Raw genomic sequence first — 24029 nt, 5'->3', positions numbered from 1 at the left:
TTTGCTCTGTTTTCTCCCAGATAGGGCTTTCTTGCCAGACCCATATACTGGAGGAGCGTTCTTTTCCTTAATGAAGGGTTTGCAATCATTTGGTGCCCTCAAATTATGTACAAAGCACTTAGCCTCTGGGTAAATGCTTGAAGGCTTTGCTCTTTAAAAAACTGTGGAATATGTTTTGATGTATGAACCTAAAGACCTCTCTTTGGGTGCTTAGAGACCGTTTTAAAATTAGGTTCTTTGATGGTTTAAATTGGTAGGTAAGTGACCTCTGATTAAGCAAAGTGTTGTTGTATTAGGGGAGAAAGAGGCATGTGGCAAAAAAGGAGGAGAGACTATGAAAGTAAATGTGATATTTTCTTTTCTCTGTGGGGAAAATATATAGTGGCACTAGAATTGAAACATTTATCTACAGAAAAGTCTTGCTCTGTTCTGAAAAGTTCATCTTCCTTGTTCACCCTTGAATAGGCAGGATAAATGGTAATCAGCACAATAAATCATGTGCTGCCTCTGAAGATATATGTTGTTTTGACAATTTCATATTATTAAGCCACTTGAAAATGGGAAGGTGAACCCTTCTCAATCATACTTAAAATTGTGGCATAGAAGATTTTCATGTCTATTTCAGGGGGTAGAGGAGGAAATGTTCAAATCACACAGTAACAGAATTGTAAGGGTCAGTGTGAGGAAGTCAAGCCTATATTGGGCATTTGTGTATAGTTATAACAAAGATAATAGGCTTGTGGAAATTAATTTTTGAATTTGTCTAGGCAGCTAGAGCTCATACAAAGAGGTGATAACCCCAGATTCTACTGTAGGACAAGTGAATATCTTGCAAATCTTAGGTTTATTTCAAAAGCCTTGGCCAGTTCGTACACAGTTCTCTCAAAATAAATGGAACAAACCATCATGGGTATACAAGAATTTCCTTCTAAAATGGAATTTTTTAAAAAAGACTAAAAATATAAGCAAGTGCTTGAGATGGTCAGTCATAAGTTGAAAATTTTTTTTAGGTCCTAAGTATAGTTTCCAGAGCTGATTATTTTAAAAACGATAGTGTGCCAGAAAGCAGGTAACGTGAGTCTAGTGCCCAAATGATAGACAACTGAATTAAAAGATCTTCATGTATCATTACCCTCAAAACCCAAGCGAAGCATTAGAATCCGTGTTTTAAAGCAACCATTTAAATGCTGAGTACACTTCTCAAACAGAAACCAGGGCTTGCTAACAGTGGTTGCTGAAAATACATCAGTCCTTTCCTAAATCCCTTCCCCTGAAGAATTCCTAAACAGAATTCCTAAACCTTTTCATAAAGTTTACTTTATGGGATATTCTGGTTAGTATAGTATTTTACTCCCATCTAGCGTTTGGTCCTTATGAGAAAGTGGTCCTCTAATATGTAAGCCTCAGTCCATTGCAGATCATTAGAAAACAAGATACTGGGGGTGCCTGGGTGGCTCTGTCAGTTGAGCATCTGACTCTTGATATCAGCTCATCTTGGGATGATGAGATCAAGCCCCCTGTTGGGCTCCAAGAGTCTGCTTGGGATTCTCTCTCTCCCTCTGCCCCTCCCCCTGCTCACATGATCTTCCTCTCATGCTCTCTCTCAAGTAATAAATCTTAAAGAAAAGAAAGAAAGAAAGAAAGAAAAGAAAGAAAGAAAACAAACAAAAGACTGGGTGTTAATGATTTTCAGAGGAGATGAAACAGATGGTAGAGTAGAAATTTTTGCCAAGAGATCCATGGAAAAGTTAAGCGAGGATGGAATGGTAGGTGGGGAGACAGCCTGTATTTTTTTTTTTTTTTTTTAATGATTAAAGTATAGTTGATACACAGTGTTGCATTAGTTTTAGGTGTACAACGTGGTGACTGGACACGTATGTACATTATGCTGTGAGTGAGCCTATGTTTTAAAGCCACGTGTAGTTTTAGAAGGTGAAGGAGGAAAGATCTAATTAATCCCACACATCTTTACTTTGCTCCAGGCATTGCGTGAAACTCTCAACAATATTAGTTAAACACCATAGTCGCTGTCCCCATGGAGCTTAGAGGCAATCAGAGGAGAAACATAAGTCACAGTCAAACACTCATTCGGTATGGAAAGTGCCGTGATAGTAGTTGCTGGATCTGGCAGGGGAAAGCCTCAAGATTACCAGCCCTCCCAGCTGGGGAAATCCTAGTACTAGAGAGAAATGCAATCTATATGTGTGTGCAAGGAAGAGGTTATGCTCACATTTCATTTTAATTCCCAAACACCTCATCAAGTATTCAAAAACGAATTCCGAAATGTGTTCCAGCCAAGGTCATGCAGCATCTGTAGCTGGAACGGTTTCAGCCGCACTGAAGTCCTTTGACAGCTGTGGGTCTGTCTGTTTCCACGGCGACTTTTGCCCCACCTGCTGTCCTTCCGGTTCTTGCCCTTCTGCTGGCCTCTGTGCTGTCCTGCGCACTGGCGTTGGGCCACAACATGCTCTTTGTCAGTATGTGGAGAGGTGTTAGTTTCATGACCTCTTCAACATGTCTTTTTGTTTTCTTTCTTTTTTTGGTGTCAAATCGTGTGTTATTTTTAGTCATGGAGAAGAGGGTAAAACACCAGTAAAATAAGACCTATAGTACACCTTCAAGGGTTTGGTTTGTGGTTCTCTTTGAGGCCCTCTCAGCCAGAAGGACATAGTTCACTTTTCACTGACAGCTGTGCTAAGAGATTTAATGGTCTCGTGCATTTTAAGTATATTGGCCTTTATATTTTTGGATTCATCCTCCTAAGCACAACAGAATTTATTTATCAGGGCATGTACTCCCCTTTGGTGTTTTAAATATGTGGTCCAGTAACCATAAAGTTTTGGAGGGCCATCCACTGAGACTTTCTTTTGCTAAATAGCCAAACTTCCCATGGTTGGATCTCTTAGACAGTCTAAAATCTCTGATCATTGACAGCAATGTGTCTGCAACAGGACAGCCTCTGATGCCTTGAGAAATTAATCCTGGGTATAAAAACTTTTTAACCTAACCCTTAGCATTGGTAATAAAGGATGTTTCAGCTGTGCTCTCCATAAGCTGTCTATGGAACCAAATTCCCCACAGTGAGGTTCCAGACAGTCCTGGGGCAGGACTTTATAGACCCCTTTTGTGAATTGTTCAACATTCCCTGGGAGGGAAATCTCAGATAGAAATCAGGATAAGCTAGGTTTGAATTTCTCTTCTTGATAGACATTAGTTGGAGCTCTGGGGCATCTGACTACCTGGATTTAAAAAAAAAAAAAAAAAGGCAGTGGTTTTTATTAAAACCCATATGTTTTTTTAACCTGGTTTTTACTGTTTCTTTTGATGGCTGTCTTCTGAAATGTATATTGTAGAGTGGTTCAAAGAATGAGTGGCACAGAAAATGTGATATGAATTGTGCTCTTAAATATTTTTTATAACCAATTACAATAAAACCCCAGGAGGTATTACTGCTGAGTTAAATTCGGATGTTTTGATAATGGGACAGTTGGTCTAGTCTAGCCCCTAAACAGTGACCACTAGTCCTTACGGAGTGGAAAACCTCCCAGAAAACAATCTGGGTTTTCAGAAGGCAGAGAATAAAGTGAAAAATCAGGGGATGTTATGATCCTAGTAAGCCCAATTATGTAGACAAATACAAATGGATACTTCCTTATAGTAAGATTAAAAACATCCACTGACGAGCATTAAGTCAATGTAAGCAATGAAGGATACCCAACGTGATCTTAAACAGTGAGGTTTTAACGACATTTTCACATTGTTGTCTCCAGAATGGAAGGACAGACACCATTTATGTCAAGCCATTGGCCTCTACTTGTGAATGATTATTGGGAATCACGTCCGAATCTGGCAAAAATGGATCTTATTATTAGGTGCTACATATACCTATAGAGGAGGCAGGGTCCTGGGGTCTTCCTCTTAGCTGGTAGTTTGATTCCCATTTTACTGAGAAAACATATCAACCAGAAGAGAGTTTTCACAAGCACATCTGCCTACCAGCGTCTGTACCCATATAAGCTGCCTTCTTCCTGATGCTCTAGGCGGACTGTCCATGTTCCTGTCAAGACCAACACACCCCATGTGTCCTTGAGCTTGTCTCTCCTCGCCTAGTGAAGACATCACTTCAGCCATCATCTCCCCTGCATGACAGTTCTCTCTCCTGAGCTGTCCCATCTTAAAGCAAACAAACCTTCTTGCCTCTACGTCCCCTCAGCCATCACCGCGTCCCTGTGTTAGCCTGGACAGCACCACGTGTTCACACCGCCTCAGGGCCTCCGATGCCTTTTTTCTTGTAGCCTCCTAAATCCACTTCAGCCAGGCTCTTGCTTCCTGTCACTTCTCCAAAATCTCTTGTCACGGATCACCTCTGCATGGCTTAATCCAGTGGTCAGGTCTCGGTCTTCATCTGACTTTGAGGTATTAACGGTACCAGACACAGTTTTCCTCGAAACTTTTCTTCCTTAGCTTGTAGGACAGCGCCCTGGCTGGGTTTTGTTCCTTTCTGCCTGGCTGCCTTCTCCCCTGTGCTGTTCTCCTCCTTCTTTCCCTGACGGTTTCCCATTCCTCCTCCTATCCCCACCAGCAGGACATGGCGGGGTCCGAGCCCACCGTTCTTGGCCCCTTCTCTTGGTGTTCTGTACTCACTCTCCTGGTGACATCATCCAGTCTCGAAGCTTTAGAAGCCATTGGAATGCTGATGACGAGATACATTGACATCTGCAGCCTAGACCTCTTTCCTGACCTCCAGATTCACGCCCAACTGCCTGCTTGAGGTCTCACCTCAACTTACCTGAAAACTAGTCTCACTTTCCCCTCCCCTCCAGCTCCACCCAAATCTTTATCTCTGTTGCCAGCGCTACTGTCTTTGCTGTAATTCCGGCCCAAACCCTCCCACATGCGGTGTGTGCCGGCAAATGCTCTTTGCTCCACCTTCAAGATCCGTCCAGCAATCTGGCCAAGTCTCTTCGCCTCTGCTGCTACAGTATTGGCCCCGAGTTCCTTCCTCTCTCGTCTGGATCGTTGCAGTGGTTCTTCTGAGTTCTTGGATCGCTTGCCCCCTGATCCCCTGAGCCAGAATCCTACCCAGCATTTTAAAAAGTAACGGAGATCATATTTTAATTCGTCTTCATTTGTGTCCGAGAAGCAGCCAGTCTGTAGAGTGGACCTTGTGGGCCACGCGGTCTGGTTCCCATCTGTCTACACCTTCCCCTGTGAGCCATCCTGATCTGCTCGCTGTTATCAGAAACACTTTCCTGGAGGGCCTTTGCATCCCCGTTCCCTACGTGTGGGTCATGGCTCACTCAAAACCCCCTTGAGACCTGCTCAGATACCATTTCTTTCATGAGATTATGAGTGCCTCTTTAGAATTATAACCTGCTACACCCTCCTCTAATCCCAATCTCTCTTTCTCATCTCAATTTCTTTTCCAAATGGCTCAACACACTGTCATTCTGTTTATTAACTTACTCTCTCCTGCTTGGAAGACTATACGCTCTGTGAAGGCAGGAGGTTTTTGTTCTCGTTTGCTTGCTGATGCATCCCCAGAATCTAGAACAAGCCTCATATATAGTGGAAGGTCAGTCAACCTTTCTAAAATGAATGAATCCAATGAACAGTCATGAACGGTGCATTTTCAATGGCAAGGGACTTCTTTGCAGATGTCACATTCCACCGTTGTTATCAGAGGGCGTCAAATGACAGACCCAGCCCTGTGAAGAATGAGGAGATTGAACTGTGGCTGTTGTCGACGACGGTGAGTTTAGCCTGAGTGGAGCAAGTGCTCTTCAAAGCTGTTCATTTGGCAACGTGAGCGGACTTCACAGGAGATGACTGGGACTCATGTACTGCTTTATTAGGTGTCGTGCCAGCCTGCCTAGTTCAAGGTTACCTTGTCTGTCTCTTTGCCAGGAGCCCTGATAACACCCGGTAAAGCTGGGATAAAGTGGAGGAAAGGAGGTGTGAGCAGGGAACAGAGAAGTGGTCGGGGGAGCGCGGCTCATTCCCACGCTTTCCTATTGGGTGAACTAGTGCGGGGCAAGGTTAGCTTCAGGGCGGTACTGGGAGAAACCATCACTCTTCCCTGGGGGTCCGGCTGTGTGGAAGGCTAGACTCTAACAAGACAGTGGCCAAGGCTAAAGGGCAGCTAAGTGCCACTGGAAGACACCAGACACCAGCGCCTGATCCTGATTCCAGGTTGCTGGGAAGTCATGCTCAGCGGGTTCCCGCAGTCCAGTGCGTGCTTAGGGCCCAACGTGAGAGAGAGCACAGATCCAGCCCCTCACAAGGCGTGGATCTGCGTGGCCAGTGGGTCCCGGTTGCAGGAGACATGGACAGTGTGGCTGCACTCCCCCCACTTGGTGCAGGGAAGGAAGGATGCCGAGCTCTCCCCCTGTGCTCTGCCACACAGAAAGCTGGGGTCGCGGCTGAGAGCCCCTGGCACACCCGGGAATGCGCATCAAGACTGGAAGAGGGAACAATACTTCCTCCCAAGGCAACAGACTCTGAGGGCTCTATGTCTCTAGACTGGCAATGTTCCAGGCCCCAGCCCCCTTCTCATGCAGCCAAGGGGACCGACACATGACAGACTGCGTGTGATTGCCTTCCCAGCACTCTGGAGACAGGCCGAGTGTTAGATGAACCTGTAAAACTTGGAGGACTAAAGGAGATGAAAGCGCTGTGGCGTCAGTGGTCACACAGATTCCCTCTCAGGGAAGCCGCAGCTGGGGCTGTGGGTATGAAATGGTATCAGATGGATCGGCGAGTGCGGGGAACTCTGACGGCAGCTGAAGGACTTTGCAGGGCGAGGCTGAGACCACTTGCTAGGAAACAGTGTGGGGAGAGGGTAAGAGATTGCTGACACGGGAGTGGTGGGGAAAACAATTTAGAAATGAAGGTTTTTAAAATGTCGCTAGGGCCTTAAATCTAAGATCCAGAAATGTATCAAACCTAGTCTATGCTGAGGCAAAGGCTACTCCTGTGTCTGCTCCGTATATCCTCATCCTCAAAGCCTCCTGATTGGTTTAGAAGAACTTTGTACCTACTACTTGGTTGTCATGGAAACCAGTACTGAAACCCACCCTCTTAATCTACACTTGGCTCTGTGGCCAGGTGAAGTCTTCTGTTAGGTAGGAAAACATCAAAACTCCTGGTGCTTCTCAGTTCAGGGCTCTCGCAGATTCATTCAGGGAAACAAGGCACACGTGCAAGTATATTCCTCCTTCACTGGGTCCTCCAGCCTGTTGTGAGGGCTTGGTGATCACTGCTAGGCCCTGGGGTCCAACCAAGAAAGGGGAAAGGAATCAGAGGCAGACATTCTGAGCATACGGTGGCCTGTATGTCTGGAGGGCCTCTTGCTAGAACCTCCCACAGGTTCTTTTCGTGGTTTGGGCAGGACTGGAAGGCTGCCATTTGTAATCCCTTGTGCGTTGGTTCCTTGGTCCCCCCAAGCACGTGACTGATTCCCAGTTCTTATTATGTGGAGGGGACATGTGAGGCTGGTCCCCTGGACGTCGGGCAGCTCTGAGATTCTACCATCAGTGTAACCATAACTGAACGTGACTTTCGTGGAAGAATGGTGTCTCCTCTGGCCTTAGTCTGCCTGGGCCGCCATGACATGACAAGTGCCGTTGCCCGGGAGGCTTACAGAGATTTATTTTCTCCCAGTTCTGGAGGCCAGAAGTCCAAGGTCAAGGCTCAGGCCAGTTTGGTTTCTGGGAGCGAGCTGACTTCCTGGCTCGCAGACACCTCTTCCGTCTCCCATGGCACAGCCTCTGAGGACACAGGACAGAGAGTGAGCTCTCTTCAGGCTCTTACAAGGATGCTAATCCTGTTGGATCGGCCCCCACCCTATGACGTCACGCAAACTTAAGTACCTCCCGAAGGCTCTGTTTTCAAACACCGTCCCATTGGAGGTTAGCGCTTCAACGTATGAGTGTTGGAAGGGACAAAATTCAGTCCCTAGCTGTTTGCAATCTGCTTTTTGGGGTTTTTTGGGGGGGGGGGAAGGGGATGTTTTAAAAAAAAAACCTTTTATCCTTCTGTTCCTTTGAACTATACTGTAATTTTTTTTTTTCTTGACAAGGGCCAATTTAGGAAACTAAAGAAGAGAGTAGACATATTGTCTTAACTATTTAGAATGACAGATGTCTATGAACCAAAAGTTTGAGAATCACTGAATATCATTCTACCATAAGTGGAAGGGAAGCTATGATTTGCTTCTAGACAATGTCTAAAGTTTTATAATTATCTCCCTGTCTCCATCACCACTACCTGCACCCCCGCCGCCAGCAAGATTTTATCCTGGATCTTCTGGGAATGCATAGGTCCATTTGAGAAAAAGGAAAGAAGGGTTAGAAGTATGTGAGGATATTCCCTTAGATTAAGAGTTGATGTGTAAATATAATTATATGTACTTATTATATCTTATAGAATAGCTAGGCATAATGATAGTTTTAAATTTTTTATTATATTTTGATTACAAATTAAAGAATATTTATAAACACTTCTCAAGAATGAAAAATATTGATGCAAAGAACGCCAGGTTACCCACTGCCCATCCAGAAAAAGAGCCTTACCAATATCCAAACTCAGTCCCATTTCATTCCCTGCCCCACAAAAAGGCTGATTGATATTTTGTTTATAACTTCCTCGATCTTTACAGTGTTAGTACCTATACTGTAATCCTCACAATATATTGTTTGGTTTTGCACGGGGATGGGAGGAAGTCGTGGGTTTCTTTTTCCTTTTTTCTTGCCATTGTGGTCTGAGGAGGGGGAGAAGAGCAGGTCGTACATTAGATCCCATCACTCAGGAGAGCCCTGTCTTTACCATTGATGCCCTACACCCCCAAGACCATGAAAACTGAAGCCTCCTTCCTTGGGGCCCAGAAATGCCTTTCCGACAGAAGTCTGCTTCAGAGAGCTGCTTCTCTTTGGTGTTCTCTCCCTCTTTTACTTGCTTTTCTTTTTTTTTTTTTAAGATTTTATTTATTTATTTGACAGAGAGAGATCACAAGTAGATAGAGAGGCAGGTAGAGAGAGAGAGAGGGAAGCAGGCTCCCTGCCGAGCAGAGAGCCTGATGCGGGACTCGATCCCAGGACCCCGAGATCATGACCTGAGCCGAAGGCAGCGGCTTAACCCACTGAGCCACCCAGGCGCCCTTTTACTTGCTTTTCAACATCTTACTGTTCCTTTCTCGCTTTTGAGTTCGTCATTATAGGTAAAACTATTTTGTTTTCATTTTATCCACTATTTTTTAGCTGTTTCGATAGGAATGCACTTTCAGGGAACTCAGCTATGCTTCTAGAAATGGAAGACTTCTCTTTTTTGGTTTTAAAACAGTCACAACATTTTTCTGTATTTTCTTTTCATATGTGGAGAGCTCTAGGGTCCTGGAAGAAACTCATTTGGATGGTGAGCCAATTACTTTCTTTTCCACTTAATTTCTTTGGCCTCTCTCTTTAAATGACTCCTTAGTAATTTGACAAAGTGTATGCAAACAGCTGATTACATTACTTGACTTGCTGGAGATTAGTCTTATCATTGGGATGCACCTGGAAATGAAGTAATAGAAATACATTTAAGAATGAAATTATCATTTTGTTTAGAGTTGGTATGTGTGTTTACGTGTGTGTGTGTGTGTATTTTCTCCTAGGCTGCTGCACTGAATAGTAACAAAGATCCCAGCCAGAATCCCTTGAGACTGTTTAATGGATACGTTTACAGTGGTGTCCAGACTTTGGGGAAGGAGCTCTTTATGTACTTTGGGCCCAGAGCTTTACGGTAAGATAAACCTGCACAACACATCTTACTGCCCTGTTTAGGGATGTGCAGACTTTTCTTGTAACTCACCTGGTGTCACATTATCATGTAGAAAGTACTCCAGTTCTAAGTTCTAATATGAGAGGTTGAGATCCTATCTGATGCGGAGGATGAATAAGTTGCGATGTCATCTTTGTTTGGAGGGCTATCCGTGTATTGCTCTTAGGAAAAACTGATCGACTAGATGGGCTTCCAAGAGATGGTGGAGCAACACAGCTTGGCTTGGCTCTTCACAAATCCCGCACACGCTCTTCTCCCCGCCCTTCTCCCCTCCTGCTTTCTCTCGTGTTTTCCCCCAAGCATTTATTGTATTAGCAGCATTAGTTTCTTTAAATATAACAGCTCCCAGTTCGGTATCAACCTGTCTCTAGACTTTTATAGTTCTCTGTCTTCCTTCTTTTTCTGAAGGCTTGTATGGAATTTGGAAACTTAAGTACAGAATTCTAGAACTTTTCCCAGAAGTCCCAGGTTCTCCATTCTTCCACAGTGGTTATGGAAAGTCATCGCGAATGTGTCGACAATGAAAGACAAGCAATCTCTTACCTTGGTTGACTTAATGATAAGAATGTCAAAATGTGTGTACTTGCCAGAGCATGATCCCCTCTTCAGTTTTTGCAGGAAAATGAGGAAGGCCGTGTCTACCAAATCCTTGTCTTCTCTGAGTTTAGCCTAAGGTGTTGCCATCCTTGAAGAACGGTAGTGCTCCCTTAAATCTCTATTAATGTTTCTAGAAGCTGTTGAACAATTTCACCCTGAAGGAGAAGCCCTGGTACTAGGCCCTGTGCCTCTAACCGAAGGTGACTGATGGTCGCAGAGAGCTAATGTGACTGATTGATGGTTACTTTCTGCCCCCCACCTACCGTCCAGTTCAAGAACGTTGAGTTTATGTAATTGCTTTCTCTCTGAAATGTTCTCTCTTTGTTGTCAGCAGCTGCCGTCCTTGGACCACAGCATCACTGGGTGGGTTTTTTTCTCAGTCTGGAAAGGGTAATGTCAGCGTGTGCTTCCTGGCTCATGCAGGAGTGATCTCCTGCCGTTGCGCTGCTGTGGTGCTGGATGCAGGTGATGGAAAACCCTGCTGGGACTGGAGGAGGACACGGTGGCGTCCCTGGAAGGTGGCTGGAAACAGTGATACGCCATTGATTCTCTGATGTTAGGTGCGGATTTATGTCTGTAGGAGGAGATGGAGGTTTTTATCAATTGTTCTCCACCAGACTGGCAAAGGGGGACTTGTTTCTCAGTTCAGGGCTGTCCGTAAACGTTCCCTGAAGTTCTAAACAAGGGCAATCACTTCCTTAAACGCACTGAACTAGGACCCTCCGTGGGCAGTATGTGTCTCAGTGTATGCGTGGGTAGAAGCACAGTGGCTGGCCTCCCTTCAATTTCCCACAGCCCTAACGACTATTTGATGTGATAATTCCAGGGCGGTGGCCGATCAGCTGTTTGAATACAAACTGAGCAACCTAAAATCAACTGCGTCCCCTTCCATAATTTAATAGCAGGTGAAAATACACACACACACACACACACACACTCCCAACCTACGCTTCTTAAGAGAATGGATGACTCGGTCACAGATTGTGATCACTGCGTGAGGTTACAGGTCTGCGAGCATGAGACAGACATTTAGTCTTCACCCCTCACTGCTTCTTGCTATCCACCAGGCTGGGCTGCATTTTAGCGAGCACGTAGCCGGAAACACGCTTAGTGTTCGCTTGTATTTACCCCGTAATGTGCAGCTTTTTACGGTTAAAATTGCCCCGGATTTTAATGCATCTTATAGGGCAGGCCATGAATCTTCCTGGGATTCATTTGTCGTGGAAAGAGGATACAGACCAAGCCCTCGATGAGGGAATCTGCCATGCAAAAACGCACACTTCAGAGAGATACAAATTAGAGCAACTCTTTCTGTTACGAAAAGATTTATCAAAGTGCTCAAGTGGGGGCGCCTGGGTGGCTCAGTGGGTTAAAGCCTCTGCCTTCAGCTCAGGTCATGATCTCAGGGTCCTGGGATCGAGCCCCGCATCAGGCTCTCTGCTCCGCAGGGAGCCTGCTTCCTCCTCTCTCTCTGCCTGCCTCTCTGCCTGCTTGTGATTTCTCTCTGTCAAATAAATAAATAAAATATTAAAAAAAAAAAGTGCTCAAGTGATCCTAACAGTGCCATAGAACACGAAAAATTATTTGATATGCAGTGACTAAGACAGGCACTCCTTCTGAACACTTTAAAGAAGCTCGTCATCGATAATGAAACAAACCATTTTTAATTTTTTGGCTATATACGTAACAAATACTCATTAACGATAACTGAGACGTAAAGAACAAGCAAGAATAAATTTATACATTCATAATCTCACTCCCAAATATAACCTCTATTAACTATATATGTGTATATATACATATTGGCTATATGTATAACTATAACTACATATGTATGTGTATATATTACCAGTACGGCGTGGGAATGAACCTACCCGTCTACTTACCCAGACACACCCACCCTAGAAGCTGCCATTTTCCATCAGAAAGAACCCAGCTGTTATGTCTCAGACTCGCATTTAAAAGATATATTTTTTTAATGAGTCTCTCTTTCCAAAACACTCTGCTATTTCCAATTTGTGATTTATATGACTCTGATGGTTTGCGATGATCATATTCCAAAAGTATATCTGAAATATTTTACAGGCTTTGTCATTTCAGAGAAGCCTTATACATTATCAGTTTTGAAATTTGTTGGGGTGTAAGTGATCTGATCCTCTAAACGGCTATGCATGAGGTAATGTGACAGTTCTTCGTAGTTTGTGAAACAATCTTTAAGGAATCTATTTTACGCTACTCGTAAAAGGGATTTACAGCTTAGACGTAGTTTTTGTGATCTGCCACATTACCATGTTAGAAAAATGGAAGCGTGGTAAAGGTTCTAAATGAAATCGGACACTTGAAGAATAGTCAGTCCTGCTACCTGTCTGCCCACCATGCTCGCTTGTCTTTTGGGGACAGCATTCCTTCTTGAAAGTGGTCATCAGGCCACACTGACCACAGAGTTCGAGTTGACTCTAGCACGATCTTATGGGACCTTCTTTGTCATACAGAGTCGATTGGGTCAGTGTGGGTTCTTCGTGAGACTTCCTCACCTGCAGCCAGGGACTGTCAGGCTCTGTAATGTAGGGAAGCTAGGAGGTGAGGCCTTAGAACTTGTAGGTGGCTGCGTTACTTGGCTTGTGAGGTGGTGGAAAATAAAAGCAGCCTACGCAAAGCCGAGAATCCGAAAAGGCTTCTAGCTCCTCCTTCCATCTGTTCCTGATCCCAGCTGCTTTCCTTCCTTTCCTGCAGCTTGATTCATCAACCCTCCCGCAGATCCTGTGAGCTTCTAAGTACTCCTTAGTGCCTAAACCTGTTTGAGTTGGGTTTCTGTCACCCGCAATTTAAGGAAACTGACCATGATCAGAGGGCAGAAACCTCCAGGTAGGAAATAAGTCGTGGGGATGTAACATACATCACAGGGGACCCGCTGTGTTTCACATTACTGTGAGTATGCAGAGTTGAAAGTTGAGAATACATCCCACAAGTTCTCATCACAAGAAAAAATGAGTGTAACTATGTTCGATGACAGATGTTAACTAGACTTATTGTGGTGATCCTTTTGCAATGTCTACAAATATTGAATCATGTTGTGCACATGAAACTCATGTTATATGTCAAGGATACCTCAATTTAAGTGAAGGAGAGGAGAAAGGAAGGAAGGAGGAGAGAAAGAAAGAGAAAATAAGAAAACTAACCATTAAAAGTAATCTACAAGCCAAGAATTAAACATCTTTAGTTTTTAAAATGGTAGATTTTGACATTTTTATTTTCTATTTCAGTTACTGTGATGCTTTTATGTGTAACTGGAGAAGATCTAGAAATCTTTACCTTTTTCATTGGCTTTCCCTTCTGTACCTGATAGCTCCCAAAAGTCTCAGGGCAAAAATAAATACCACCCGTAATTATTACCACCAAAAGAGGACATACTTAACAGTTTTTTGTAAATATCATAGATAAAATGTACATTGTGCATATACCATATATTCATACATAATTTATATTACATATGCACAGATCGTGATATCATCACTACTGATTAGCATTTTCCCCCATTTTTCACTCTAAGGAAAAACTCTGAAGGATGTTACGTCCTTGAGTGTGTATCTTTTACCACTTTGATGTTTTCTTAGGATAAATTCCTAGATGTAGATTTGCTGGATCTTGGTTACCGACACTTTCTTATATCCCTTTTGAAGGCATATAGAAAACTACCATGAACGGGAAGCATCTGCAACTGGCCATATAATAGAGAATGGCCCATGCACGGTCTGCCTTGGCTCTGATTGTGTAGATTTATCCACACCTGTGTGCAAGGTTATAAAACTCTGGAAACATGTTAGCATAAAATGTATGTGCAGCACTATAGTGGTTGTGGAAGGTTACAGACCTTATCATAGCAGATTGACCTGGCATGGTATTCTCAACTGACAACTATAATTGTACTTAAGTTGATTTTAGGTTATCTCCCTCATAGTTACACATGTAGCACATCTTCGGGTCTGGCTCTGTTGACTGCTTTATCTCTTGACATTGAGTTCCTTTTTTGTTGTTTAATTTTTATCTATTTTTTATGTGTCATAATTTTTTAAAATTCCAGGTAATTGTGTTTAGAGGAACACTAGAGACCAAATTAAGTAATATTTAACCTCAAAAATAGTAATGCCTCTTCTATCAGGTCATTAGGGTGGGGTATTGAGCAGTCAAGCTTTGTTCGGATTTTGTTGTGTTGTAGTCAGCTTTAGCACACCAGCGACATCAGAAACTTCAGCGGCTCCGACTGTTTTGTGCCTCAAGTGTGGCCTAGTGTGGCTGGGGCTGGTTCTCTGTGTTTCTGTCCTCTACTCTCAGCTTTTAGCAGACCCTGGGTATGTGTACCATGAGGGGATTTCTCTGCACGCTTCCCTCCCCTTCCCCACTCCCACCCCAGTGGGATACTGCTGTTGCTTGTTATTCAGTGAGAAATCCATGATGGGGAAAAGGATTCTTCTAGGCTAGCCTTTATCTTGGGCCCTGTGCATATGGACCTGACGGTTGCACTTTTTTCAGAGCCACTGACCCTTTTCCTCCCCAAGGCAGTGAAATTCTTCCTTCCATGTGTGTGTGTGCCCCAGTAAAAGAGCATTTCCCTCCTCTCTCTCAGCGGGAACAGATGTCTCCGCATATCACTGCAGGACAAAGCTGATGGCCTGCCTCACCCCTAAAGACGGATGGTTTTGCTTGCATAACCTCAGCAGCAGTCCATTCGGCCTGAGCCTGGTGGCAAAGACTTTCCTGCCCTCCCCCGTGGCCGCCTGCTTCTGTTTGCTGCCTGGTGCAAGACTGTGTGTGCACGAGGTTTCCTGTTATTCTTCAGGGACACAGGGCTCTCTGTTTGTACCTTTCCTTTGGCTACAGACCGGCACCATGCCACCGAGGGTGGCTCTGTCGGTCCCCTCCCATGACACATCTTTCTCATGCACAGGGATGCACACCCATGGAAAAGGGCTTACATGGGAGCCCGGCCTTGTGTCTGGGACTCCAGGGATTCTAAATGGTTATATTAGCCACACTCCATATTTAGAAGTGTGTGGAAAATTCGAGCTGTTTCCTTCTTACCTGTCTTTACAGGCTCTTCTGCCTGTACTCTGCCACAGGTAAAATAATTTGGGTGTCTGCCTCTACACATGAAGGGGGGAGGAGGTTGTTACCGTTTGGAATTTTTGCTCACCTCGCTGCCCGCAGCCTCACGTCTCTGGTGGGTTCAAGAGAATTTACGATTCTGTAAATAATATGACTTTCCTCTTCACGTTGGGAGAAGAGCTCTATGTCCTTCGAGCTTCTGTACCCTAAGGAGATGCAGAACTCCCTGTCCTTTTTAACATGGTTCATTCCATATTGTTTTATAGCTTTTTTCTTTTTCTTTGAATTTCTAACATAAACTTTACAATAATCACATTCAACTGTTTTATACTCACTATTATTCTTAGGTCACTTTTGGCCACTTGATAATTTTCATAAACAGTTGCCTTATTAGCAGTGTATGTTTAGTCATTCCTGAGATGAACCTTGACAGCACCATTATTTATGCCATATGTGTTTGTTTTAGGACGTTCTGATCGCTCTGGTCATTCTCATAGGGATAACCTGGAAGTGTTTAAAATAGTATCAGGTCCCGTTTATTGATTTGTTTTAGGAAATTATTTCGAACTAGAAGCAGTTTCTTAATATCACTTCAGTGTTTAGTTTGGACATAATTTGTATATTAGAACTTTGGTTGCAAGTGACAGAAGCCCAACTCAAATGAGCTCAGTAATTATTTCTTACAAGGATATGGGATATCTTACCTGAAGGTAATGCCATCAGATTTCAGGCAGAATTGGAAGCAAAGGCTCTTTTTTGTGAGGACGCTGCATTTTTTGATTCTGTCCCTCATTGAATGCTGCTGAACTCTTCCCTTTTGTAGACAGGCCTCCCTTGGCTTCTCTGCTGCCCATATTGGGTAACAGTCCCAAAGATTGTTCCCATGTTGGATCTCCTAGTACTAACAGAAACTGATTTGTCTGCAGCCAAAATCCATAAATTCATCAGGGGAGGGCAGATGAATCCAGGTACTGGATTCTGATAGGTCTAGCTTGACTCAGGTGTCCATTTCCAATTCAACTATGCCAAGGCACAAGAGCTGAGGAAGGGACAAGACACCAACTCAAAGTTGGGCCTAATGCCCATTATTGGCAGGCAGTCATGCTATGCAGAGTAAATGATCTTAGGTGACCAGTTGGGCTGGGGATGGAAGGGATTTGATAAGGTAAAGAGTTAGGAATAAGGATCTAATAAAATTTTCTTAAACTAAGTTGATTATAATGAGGAATCTTGAAAAACAAATCAAACGCTTGAATGTAAAATTGATATGAACCTATGTCCCAGTCTATAAAAGATCAATATGGCAATTGTTACAAGACTACAGATGTTACTATGCCAAAAAATTTCCACGATACTGGTATATTTTTCTTAGTTTAATATAAAAGTTACTTAACAATAAACCCAACATTTGTTGGTATATTGGGGCTCAGTTATCACAACATTTTGCTATTTAATAAAAAGAAAATAAATAAGAATAAACTAAAAATTGTGGTTTTTATGCACATCTTCTTCTAAATTGAATAGATTTAATAAGTCCAGAAAAAGCATACTTAATTTGATTCAGAGTTCTCATTGGGGCTACTCCTGCATTTCACTTGGTTGGGTCTTAACCTTTGAGATTTTTTTATGTGGATGCAGTTTCATTATAGAAAGTGATTTAGAATCCACTTTATGGGCCATGCAGCTGAAAAGATTTTAGATATGATGGCTTCTGGGCATGGCAGTTGTACACCTTTCACTGGGTTGAACTTCCATAAGCTAAATTATGGAGTACTTACAGGCACACATTTTTCCTGTCAAGAACTATGGGGCATGTAAAATGCATTTATGATTGATAGTAGGGCACACAGAGTTTAAAACCCACATTTTTAAAGTTAGACTGGTTAACCTTGTACAATACTATAACATGGTGCTTTGGAATTAGAAGCACAGTGCAGTAACATTTGCTGCCAAAAGAGCCGTATTTATTAACTCAACAAAGATAGAAGGAGAAGGATTTGAAAGGCGGAACACAGTATTTCATCTCAAGAATCATTTTTGATCATCATCAGAGGTCTCACAAAATCACTTCCTCTCTCTCTCTCTCTTTCTCGCTCCTTTTTTTTCTTTGTTTTTACTGGACATGCTAATCAATCCTATAAAAACTGAAAGGTTATCAATTTTTCATCACTGCATTGTGGCTTTCAAGCTAACCGTAAATATTTATAAATCCTGTCTTCCCAATACATATAAAGGTAAAAAAAAAATAAAAGAACTGAAGACAATAGCATTTTGACTTGTTCTCTTCTCTTTTGATGCATAAGATTTTGCAAAAAAAAATTGTTTCATTGTGTATCCTAGAGCAAGGGGGAGGGAAAGAGTGTCTTAAACTGTAGATATCATTTTGGAGTAGGTAAACATTTTCCATCCATTGTGGCTAGAAATACAGAATTTGAATGTTAGTGGCTTTATAGAATTTATATTTAAAAAAAAAAAACAACGACTGTAGGCAATTTAAATTTAGCCTCATCTCATCCAAAGCCTTTGAATCTGAGAGAAAGCTGAAATGTTAGACTGTTCCATGAATAAAAGTACTGCATCTGACAAGAAAAGAAGACAGGGTATGTTTTCTTGGGCTTATCATCAGGCCTTATTATTTCTCTAGGAATTTATTTTATCTGTGGTTTGAAAAACTTAATTGTCACATCTTCTAATTTTATGAGGATACAAAGCCATAACAGAAAAAGATAATATTAGCTACATTTTCCCCCCTTAAAAGTGCCTATCTTGACTAACATTTGTTTGCTTATAATCCAAAAAGTGAAATGAAGGAAAAAAATTAGATACACATTATACTTCCTGCCACTCAGAACTGGGTTTGATTTCGTTTCAGGATTCATTTTGGAATGAAAGGCTCCATCATGATTAATCCGCTTGAGCATAAAAATAAAAATGGAGTTTCTCCTGTTTTTGAACTACAGCTCACCAAAGATCTGATTTGTTTCTTTGACTCATCAATAGAATTCAGGTAAAACAGAAAAGAAATGTACTTCAGCTGAAAAACTGCAGAGATGAGTCTGCGGATTGAAATGTGGAGATAGATAGATGTTTTAAAAATGATCTGTAATTGATAAAACCTCATTTTGGACAGGCCTTTAAATAATCTATAGGGTCTTCATTGTTGGGCGGTATAACTCACACCCCCAATTAACAGAAAGTGTTTATATCAAAGCTCCTTTTAAATGACACTTTGCGAAATTATAACTCGACTTATGATTAATGTGTTTTCTATTCCTTGCTACAGAAACTCCACAGAAAGCCAACAGAGAGTAAGAATGATGGAAGAATTAGATGTATGTTCCCCTAAATTTAGTTTCTCAAGAGCAGAAAGCGAAGTTAAGAAGCAGAAAGGACGGATGTTGTGTGATGTGTTAATGGACCAGAAAGTGTTGCCTGGGGTAGGGAACATCATCAGAAACGAAGCTCTCTTTGACAGTGGCCTCCACCCAGCTGTTAAAGTAGGTCATGAGCATTTTTAAAAATGATTTCTGTATTTTTAGATGCTGTGGAACACGTAAATCTGTGTTGCCATAAAACATTCTCCCCAAAGAGAAACTTTCGGGGTCTTTGTTTCTGTCTGCGTCTCAGTGCGGCCAACGCTGACCTTTAAAACTGCTCTGTGCTTCCCCTCCGCCCACTTCCCGATCCCTGTCTTCTGTAACTTGATTTGCTTTGTATTGTCCCCGGACCATTGATCACTTTCGAACATAACCTCATTTGTACTTGTTAGATTTATTACTTAAAATCTGTCTCTTCCTGCTCCAACACAGTCTTTCATGAGGAAGGTGTCTGTTTGGTTCATGGAGGGATCCAAACATCTAGAACATGGGGTCTGGCACAGGGAAGGCATTCGGGAATTATCTGTCGGGTGTAGGCATGAAGTAAGGTCACAACTTGGTCTTTGTAACTGGCATATTAAATTCACACTCTAGACACACCCCTGTATTCCTATTTATAGCTACTTTGACATTAGCAAACGCTGTTTGGGGAGAATAAGGATGGATAGCAAGGACTGAGGAATAAGGGACTAGTGGGGAGATGGAAACAGAATTTGGAGGACTCCTAAAAGCTCTGCTGAATAAAGGGAAAACAGACCATTGGGGGGATTGGTCAGGACAAGGACCGGGTTTTGTTGTGTTTTCCTTGTTCTTCAACTGCAGAGACACACACTAATTTATATAAAAACAAAAAAATAGTCAAGAGGGAGAGGTTAAAATTGTAGCAAAGAGAATGGTGATTAATAGGGCAAACTTGTAAGAAAGTCAGAGAGATTAGAACCCCAAGCCAGGTAGAAGGCTAAGCATATTTTAGGTTTTAAGGGAGGAACTCTATGGCTTTTATCTACACACAACTGGTCTCTTTAAACAAAATCATTTTTTTACACAAGTCCAAAGATACCTTTTGATTTTCTGTAATTATTTCCTAGATAGTTTTCTTTAAATCCAAATCAATAAGAAATAAGTTTTCAAAGAAACTGGTTAATGATTTTTCTAGATTAGGTTCTGCTTTTTGACTCTTGGAACAAGCTGGTTAAATTTCTGTAACAGGGGAGAGATGAAACAGAATTTTAATGAGAAGCAAGCTTTTTAAAATCACGTAGGCCTCTATGGAAAATGTTTTAGAAAAAAAGAAACTGGAGTACTGTTACTTAGAATATTGTCATTATCTATGATAAACTGAGAATTTACTTATCTGTATATCCAGCAGGCCATTCGTCTAGTAAGAGATCATTTGCCCACATGTCTGGGAGCTGAAAAATTAATGATAGTTCTCAAGGTTAGCTATTAGCCCCCTAAAATCACATGCACAATTATTAAAAAAGTTTAGTTTAACATTTCAAGGTTTGACTAAATATAATATATAAGATATGGTAAGAAATAACTCAGTTTCAAAAGTGTTTATGTTTTAAACTTTAAATGAAAAATATACATAATATTTTTGTAATAATTATGATTGATTCAACGATTTTAGGTTTTATAGTCATTGATAAATTAGTTTCTGTTGTATATAGATGTTTGTATATATTCACGTACATAAACAAGGTTAAGTCATCAGACAAGATATTTTCTGGCATCACTATTGAAAGCACACGCCAAATGGTAATTAATTCTACAATGGTAACACCACGATGTATGCCGGACCGTGACACACGAAATTCTTCCATACGTGCTGTTTTTGAGTTCTTCTGGGTGTTAACAAGTACTCTGACATTAATGGAGGTATATAAAGTCATATAACTTTAAAACTTGATAGTGACCTCGATGGTCATTCATTCCTGTGCTGATTTATCCCTTTTCCCTCCCTTCCTTCTTTCTAGTTTTTGTTGTTATTGTTGTTGTTTTTGTTTTTTTGTTTTTCAAATCCAGTGGCCAACACACATTGCTGGGACTTTGGAAATGTCTCATGCAGAAGAGATACTTATTTAGAATTACTTTTTTTAAAATAGAAATTTACGGGCACCGGGGTGGCTCAGTGGGTTAAGCCTCTGCCGTTGGCTCTGGTCATGATCTTAGGGTCCTGGGATTGAGCCCCACATTGGGCTTTCTACTTAGCGGGTAGCCTGCTTCCCCCATTCTCTCTGGCTTCCTCTCTACCTACTTGTAATCTCTCTCTGTCAAATAAATAAATAAAATCTTAAAAAAAAAAGATTTAAAATAGAAATTTATAAACAAGAATGGTATTTTTAAAATCTGTGCTATCATTTGAATCCATTGTTAATGACATTAAATAGATGTGTGAGAAATAGAAGATATGCATATATTTTAAATCTGTATGTAGTTTTCTTAGTGCTCGCAACTGGTATTATTTTTGGACAGTAACAAATTATGAAACTGTCCTCAATGGTTTCTCTGTTTTAAGGTTTGTCAGTTGACAGATGAACAGACCCATTACCTTGTGAAAATGATACGTGACTTCAGCCTTCTTTTCTACAGGGTAAGAGTAAAAATGTTTCTATTATGTAAAATGTCAACTGTTTCCCTTTGGATTGCACCAAAACTGTTAAGGCTGTTTGTAGCCATCTAGTGGTCAGTGTGTAGAGGTACAGGAAGGGAGAGGGACCTGTGGGGCGGCATCATTCGCTTCTAGAAATTTGGTGTCATGGGTCAGTCCAAACTTGTCTACCAATAATTATATTAAATTATCTTTACACGATGTTAGGGAACACCCGTGTTAGCATTTTACTTAGACTTTTGTTCTATTTTTGGACATATGAAAGTAAAACGTAGGAGCTCCAGACAGAGAGAGACTCAGTTCTTTGGAATAAATATATCTCAACTTGGTCAGATTTTGCCTCTTGCTACCTGGGTGGTTTAGATTATTTAGATAATTTTGGTATAGTTTCTTCATCTGTAAAATGGGATAATAATATTTTTCTATCTACCACAAAGACTGTTTTGAAAGTGAAGTAAGTACTTGCTAACCTGTAAATTTTGGAGAGTTGTATATATGCTTATACCTCTGCATGGGCAGTTCAGAAAACAGTTTCTCTTTTCAGCAAAGTATAAACATGTCTGTTTTCTCTTCCGCTACTGTCCATTTTCTATTCAAAATTTTTAATTTTACTATGTTCAGATAGCGAGTACGATAGGAGTCTTCATGTATTGGCCTCATGTAGTGAACCTCTTGTTTTACAAGCCTGCCTTGAGGATTATGGCAATTTTAATATTCTGTATGCTTGCTTACTCTTTCAGGGAAAGGTGATTATAGACCACTACTCATTTTTGAGGCAGATTAAGTTTTGGGTATTTTAATACTTGGCTTACATCAATGGAAGTTGTTTGTGTAATTTTCAACTTATATATGGCAAGTCATATTTCTGGGCCTTGAGATTTTTACAGTGCTGATATAAACCCCAAACATTGTCTTTTTAGAAGCTTTAAATATATACGAGTAGAATAAAACTGTGACAGAATATCAAAATGTCTTTTGAATTAGAATGTATACCAAATGGGACATATTCTTTGGTAGGAAGGCTTCTGAATTTTTATTTTCTTTTTTAGTGAATTTGTGAGATTAAAAATGAAAAAGCAGCCTTTGTCAGGTCAACAAAAAGGATGATCTCAAGTTTTTCAGTGTAGCAATAAATTTTTTTGCTTTTGTCTGTTGAAAGAAAGTGAGCAGCTTTAGTGTTCTAAAAATAATCAGATTTCTAGCTAATCTAGTCTTTTTCTTATAACCACATAATTACATTTAATTAAAAAAAACTTAAAAGCATGAGAGACATTTTAAATTGTAGAACTTTTACATCCCATTTACATAAAAAGATAATGCTATGCAAAGAACAATTTGAATACTAATAAGTTATAAAATAATGGCTTAATTATTTCACACAAATCTTGTTTGACAAATATTGCTGAGTCTTGTCAATAACTTTTCTCAGATGAGAGAAAAGATTATACGGACTTATGTACAAACATGTAAATTTTCAATAAATTATTTTCAGAAATGACTTTCTGGAATGTATCTTTGGATCCTTAGCAACACTGTTTTATAGATGATATTATAATGTTGTTTGTTTGTTTTTAGTGCCATAAAACGGGATCTGTTATCTCTAAACACTATAAGGTCTACAAGCGTCCTCACTGCTCTCAGTGCTCTTGCAAAATAATTGTGTGTCGCTTAGGAGAGAATAACAGAATGACCTATTTCTGCCCTCTCTGTCAAAAAGAAAATCCTCAACATGTTGACATTTGGTGAGTTATCTTATTGAAACGTATACTATTTGCCCTAATCACTAACTCAAAGGCTATTAATAAGAACATAATTCAAAGGTATTTAACCCTTGGAAGGAAATAGTAAATAACATCATCAAAAAACCTGGGTAAGCTATAGATGATGTATGGATCACTTCTGGATTCAGTAGAAAATCCCCAGCTCATATGTTAATATCCAACGTTTCACTTCAATTCCATTTGTAAAGTGATCACCAGGAGGTGTAGATATGTCAGGGACTGGAGAAATGCAGCTATCTTCAAAAGTTCTTGCTTTATTTGGAAGTAATATTATAAAACCCAAGCAAGATGTCTTTACAAAATTCACGTCTTTTGGGTGAAACAGTCGACTGCTTACTAAACACCTCTGTGGTGATTCTTCATGCTGCTGATTATGTCTGTTCCAATTACACCTTCCAGAACTAAGCAAAGAACCAGAGGATAGGTTCAGGGGCCTGCTGAGATGGATCTGAGCTACAACTGCATTGGTCACCTGACTTCCATAAGCCCCAGCGCTGACTGGTGGAGCAAAGTGATATTTTGAGCCCCTTGGAATTAGTATCTGTTTGGAGCCAGTGTATAGTGTTCCCAAGAGGTCCGATTACTTCCTTTTCACAAATGCACAGTTACCCTGATAAAAGTCCCGACTTCCCTTTAGGAAAGACCAGGACGAATATGAGTAATCTAAAGGAATATGTGATTATAGGCCAAATAACCAGAGCAGACACGGAGCCCATTAAGTGTTACAAGAGTTCAGGA

General features: G+C 41.2%; 1 protein-coding gene across 1 annotated transcript in view; it reads left to right on the top strand.

Moving 5' to 3' along the window:
* The window catches only part of NEIL3 (nei like DNA glycosylase 3), a 46683-nt gene that overhangs the window by 4844 nt on the left and 17810 nt on the right, over positions 1–24029 (top strand). The window contains exons 2-6 of the mRNA XM_045997580.1: positions 9653–9780; positions 18392–18526; positions 18803–19016; positions 21418–21492; positions 23086–23252. Coding sequence (XP_045853536.1) covers positions 9653–9780; positions 18392–18526; positions 18803–19016; positions 21418–21492; positions 23086–23252 — 719 coding nt within the window. The remainder of the gene's footprint in view (positions 1–9652; positions 9781–18391; positions 18527–18802; positions 19017–21417; positions 21493–23085; positions 23253–24029) is intronic.

This window comes from Meles meles, chromosome 2 (genome assembly GCF_922984935.1).
Source record: "Meles meles chromosome 2, mMelMel3.1 paternal haplotype, whole genome shotgun sequence".
In the NCBI taxonomy this organism is placed as follows: Eukaryota; Metazoa; Chordata; class Mammalia; order Carnivora; family Mustelidae; genus Meles; species Meles meles.
This window is presented reverse-complemented; position numbering and strand designations above follow the sequence as displayed.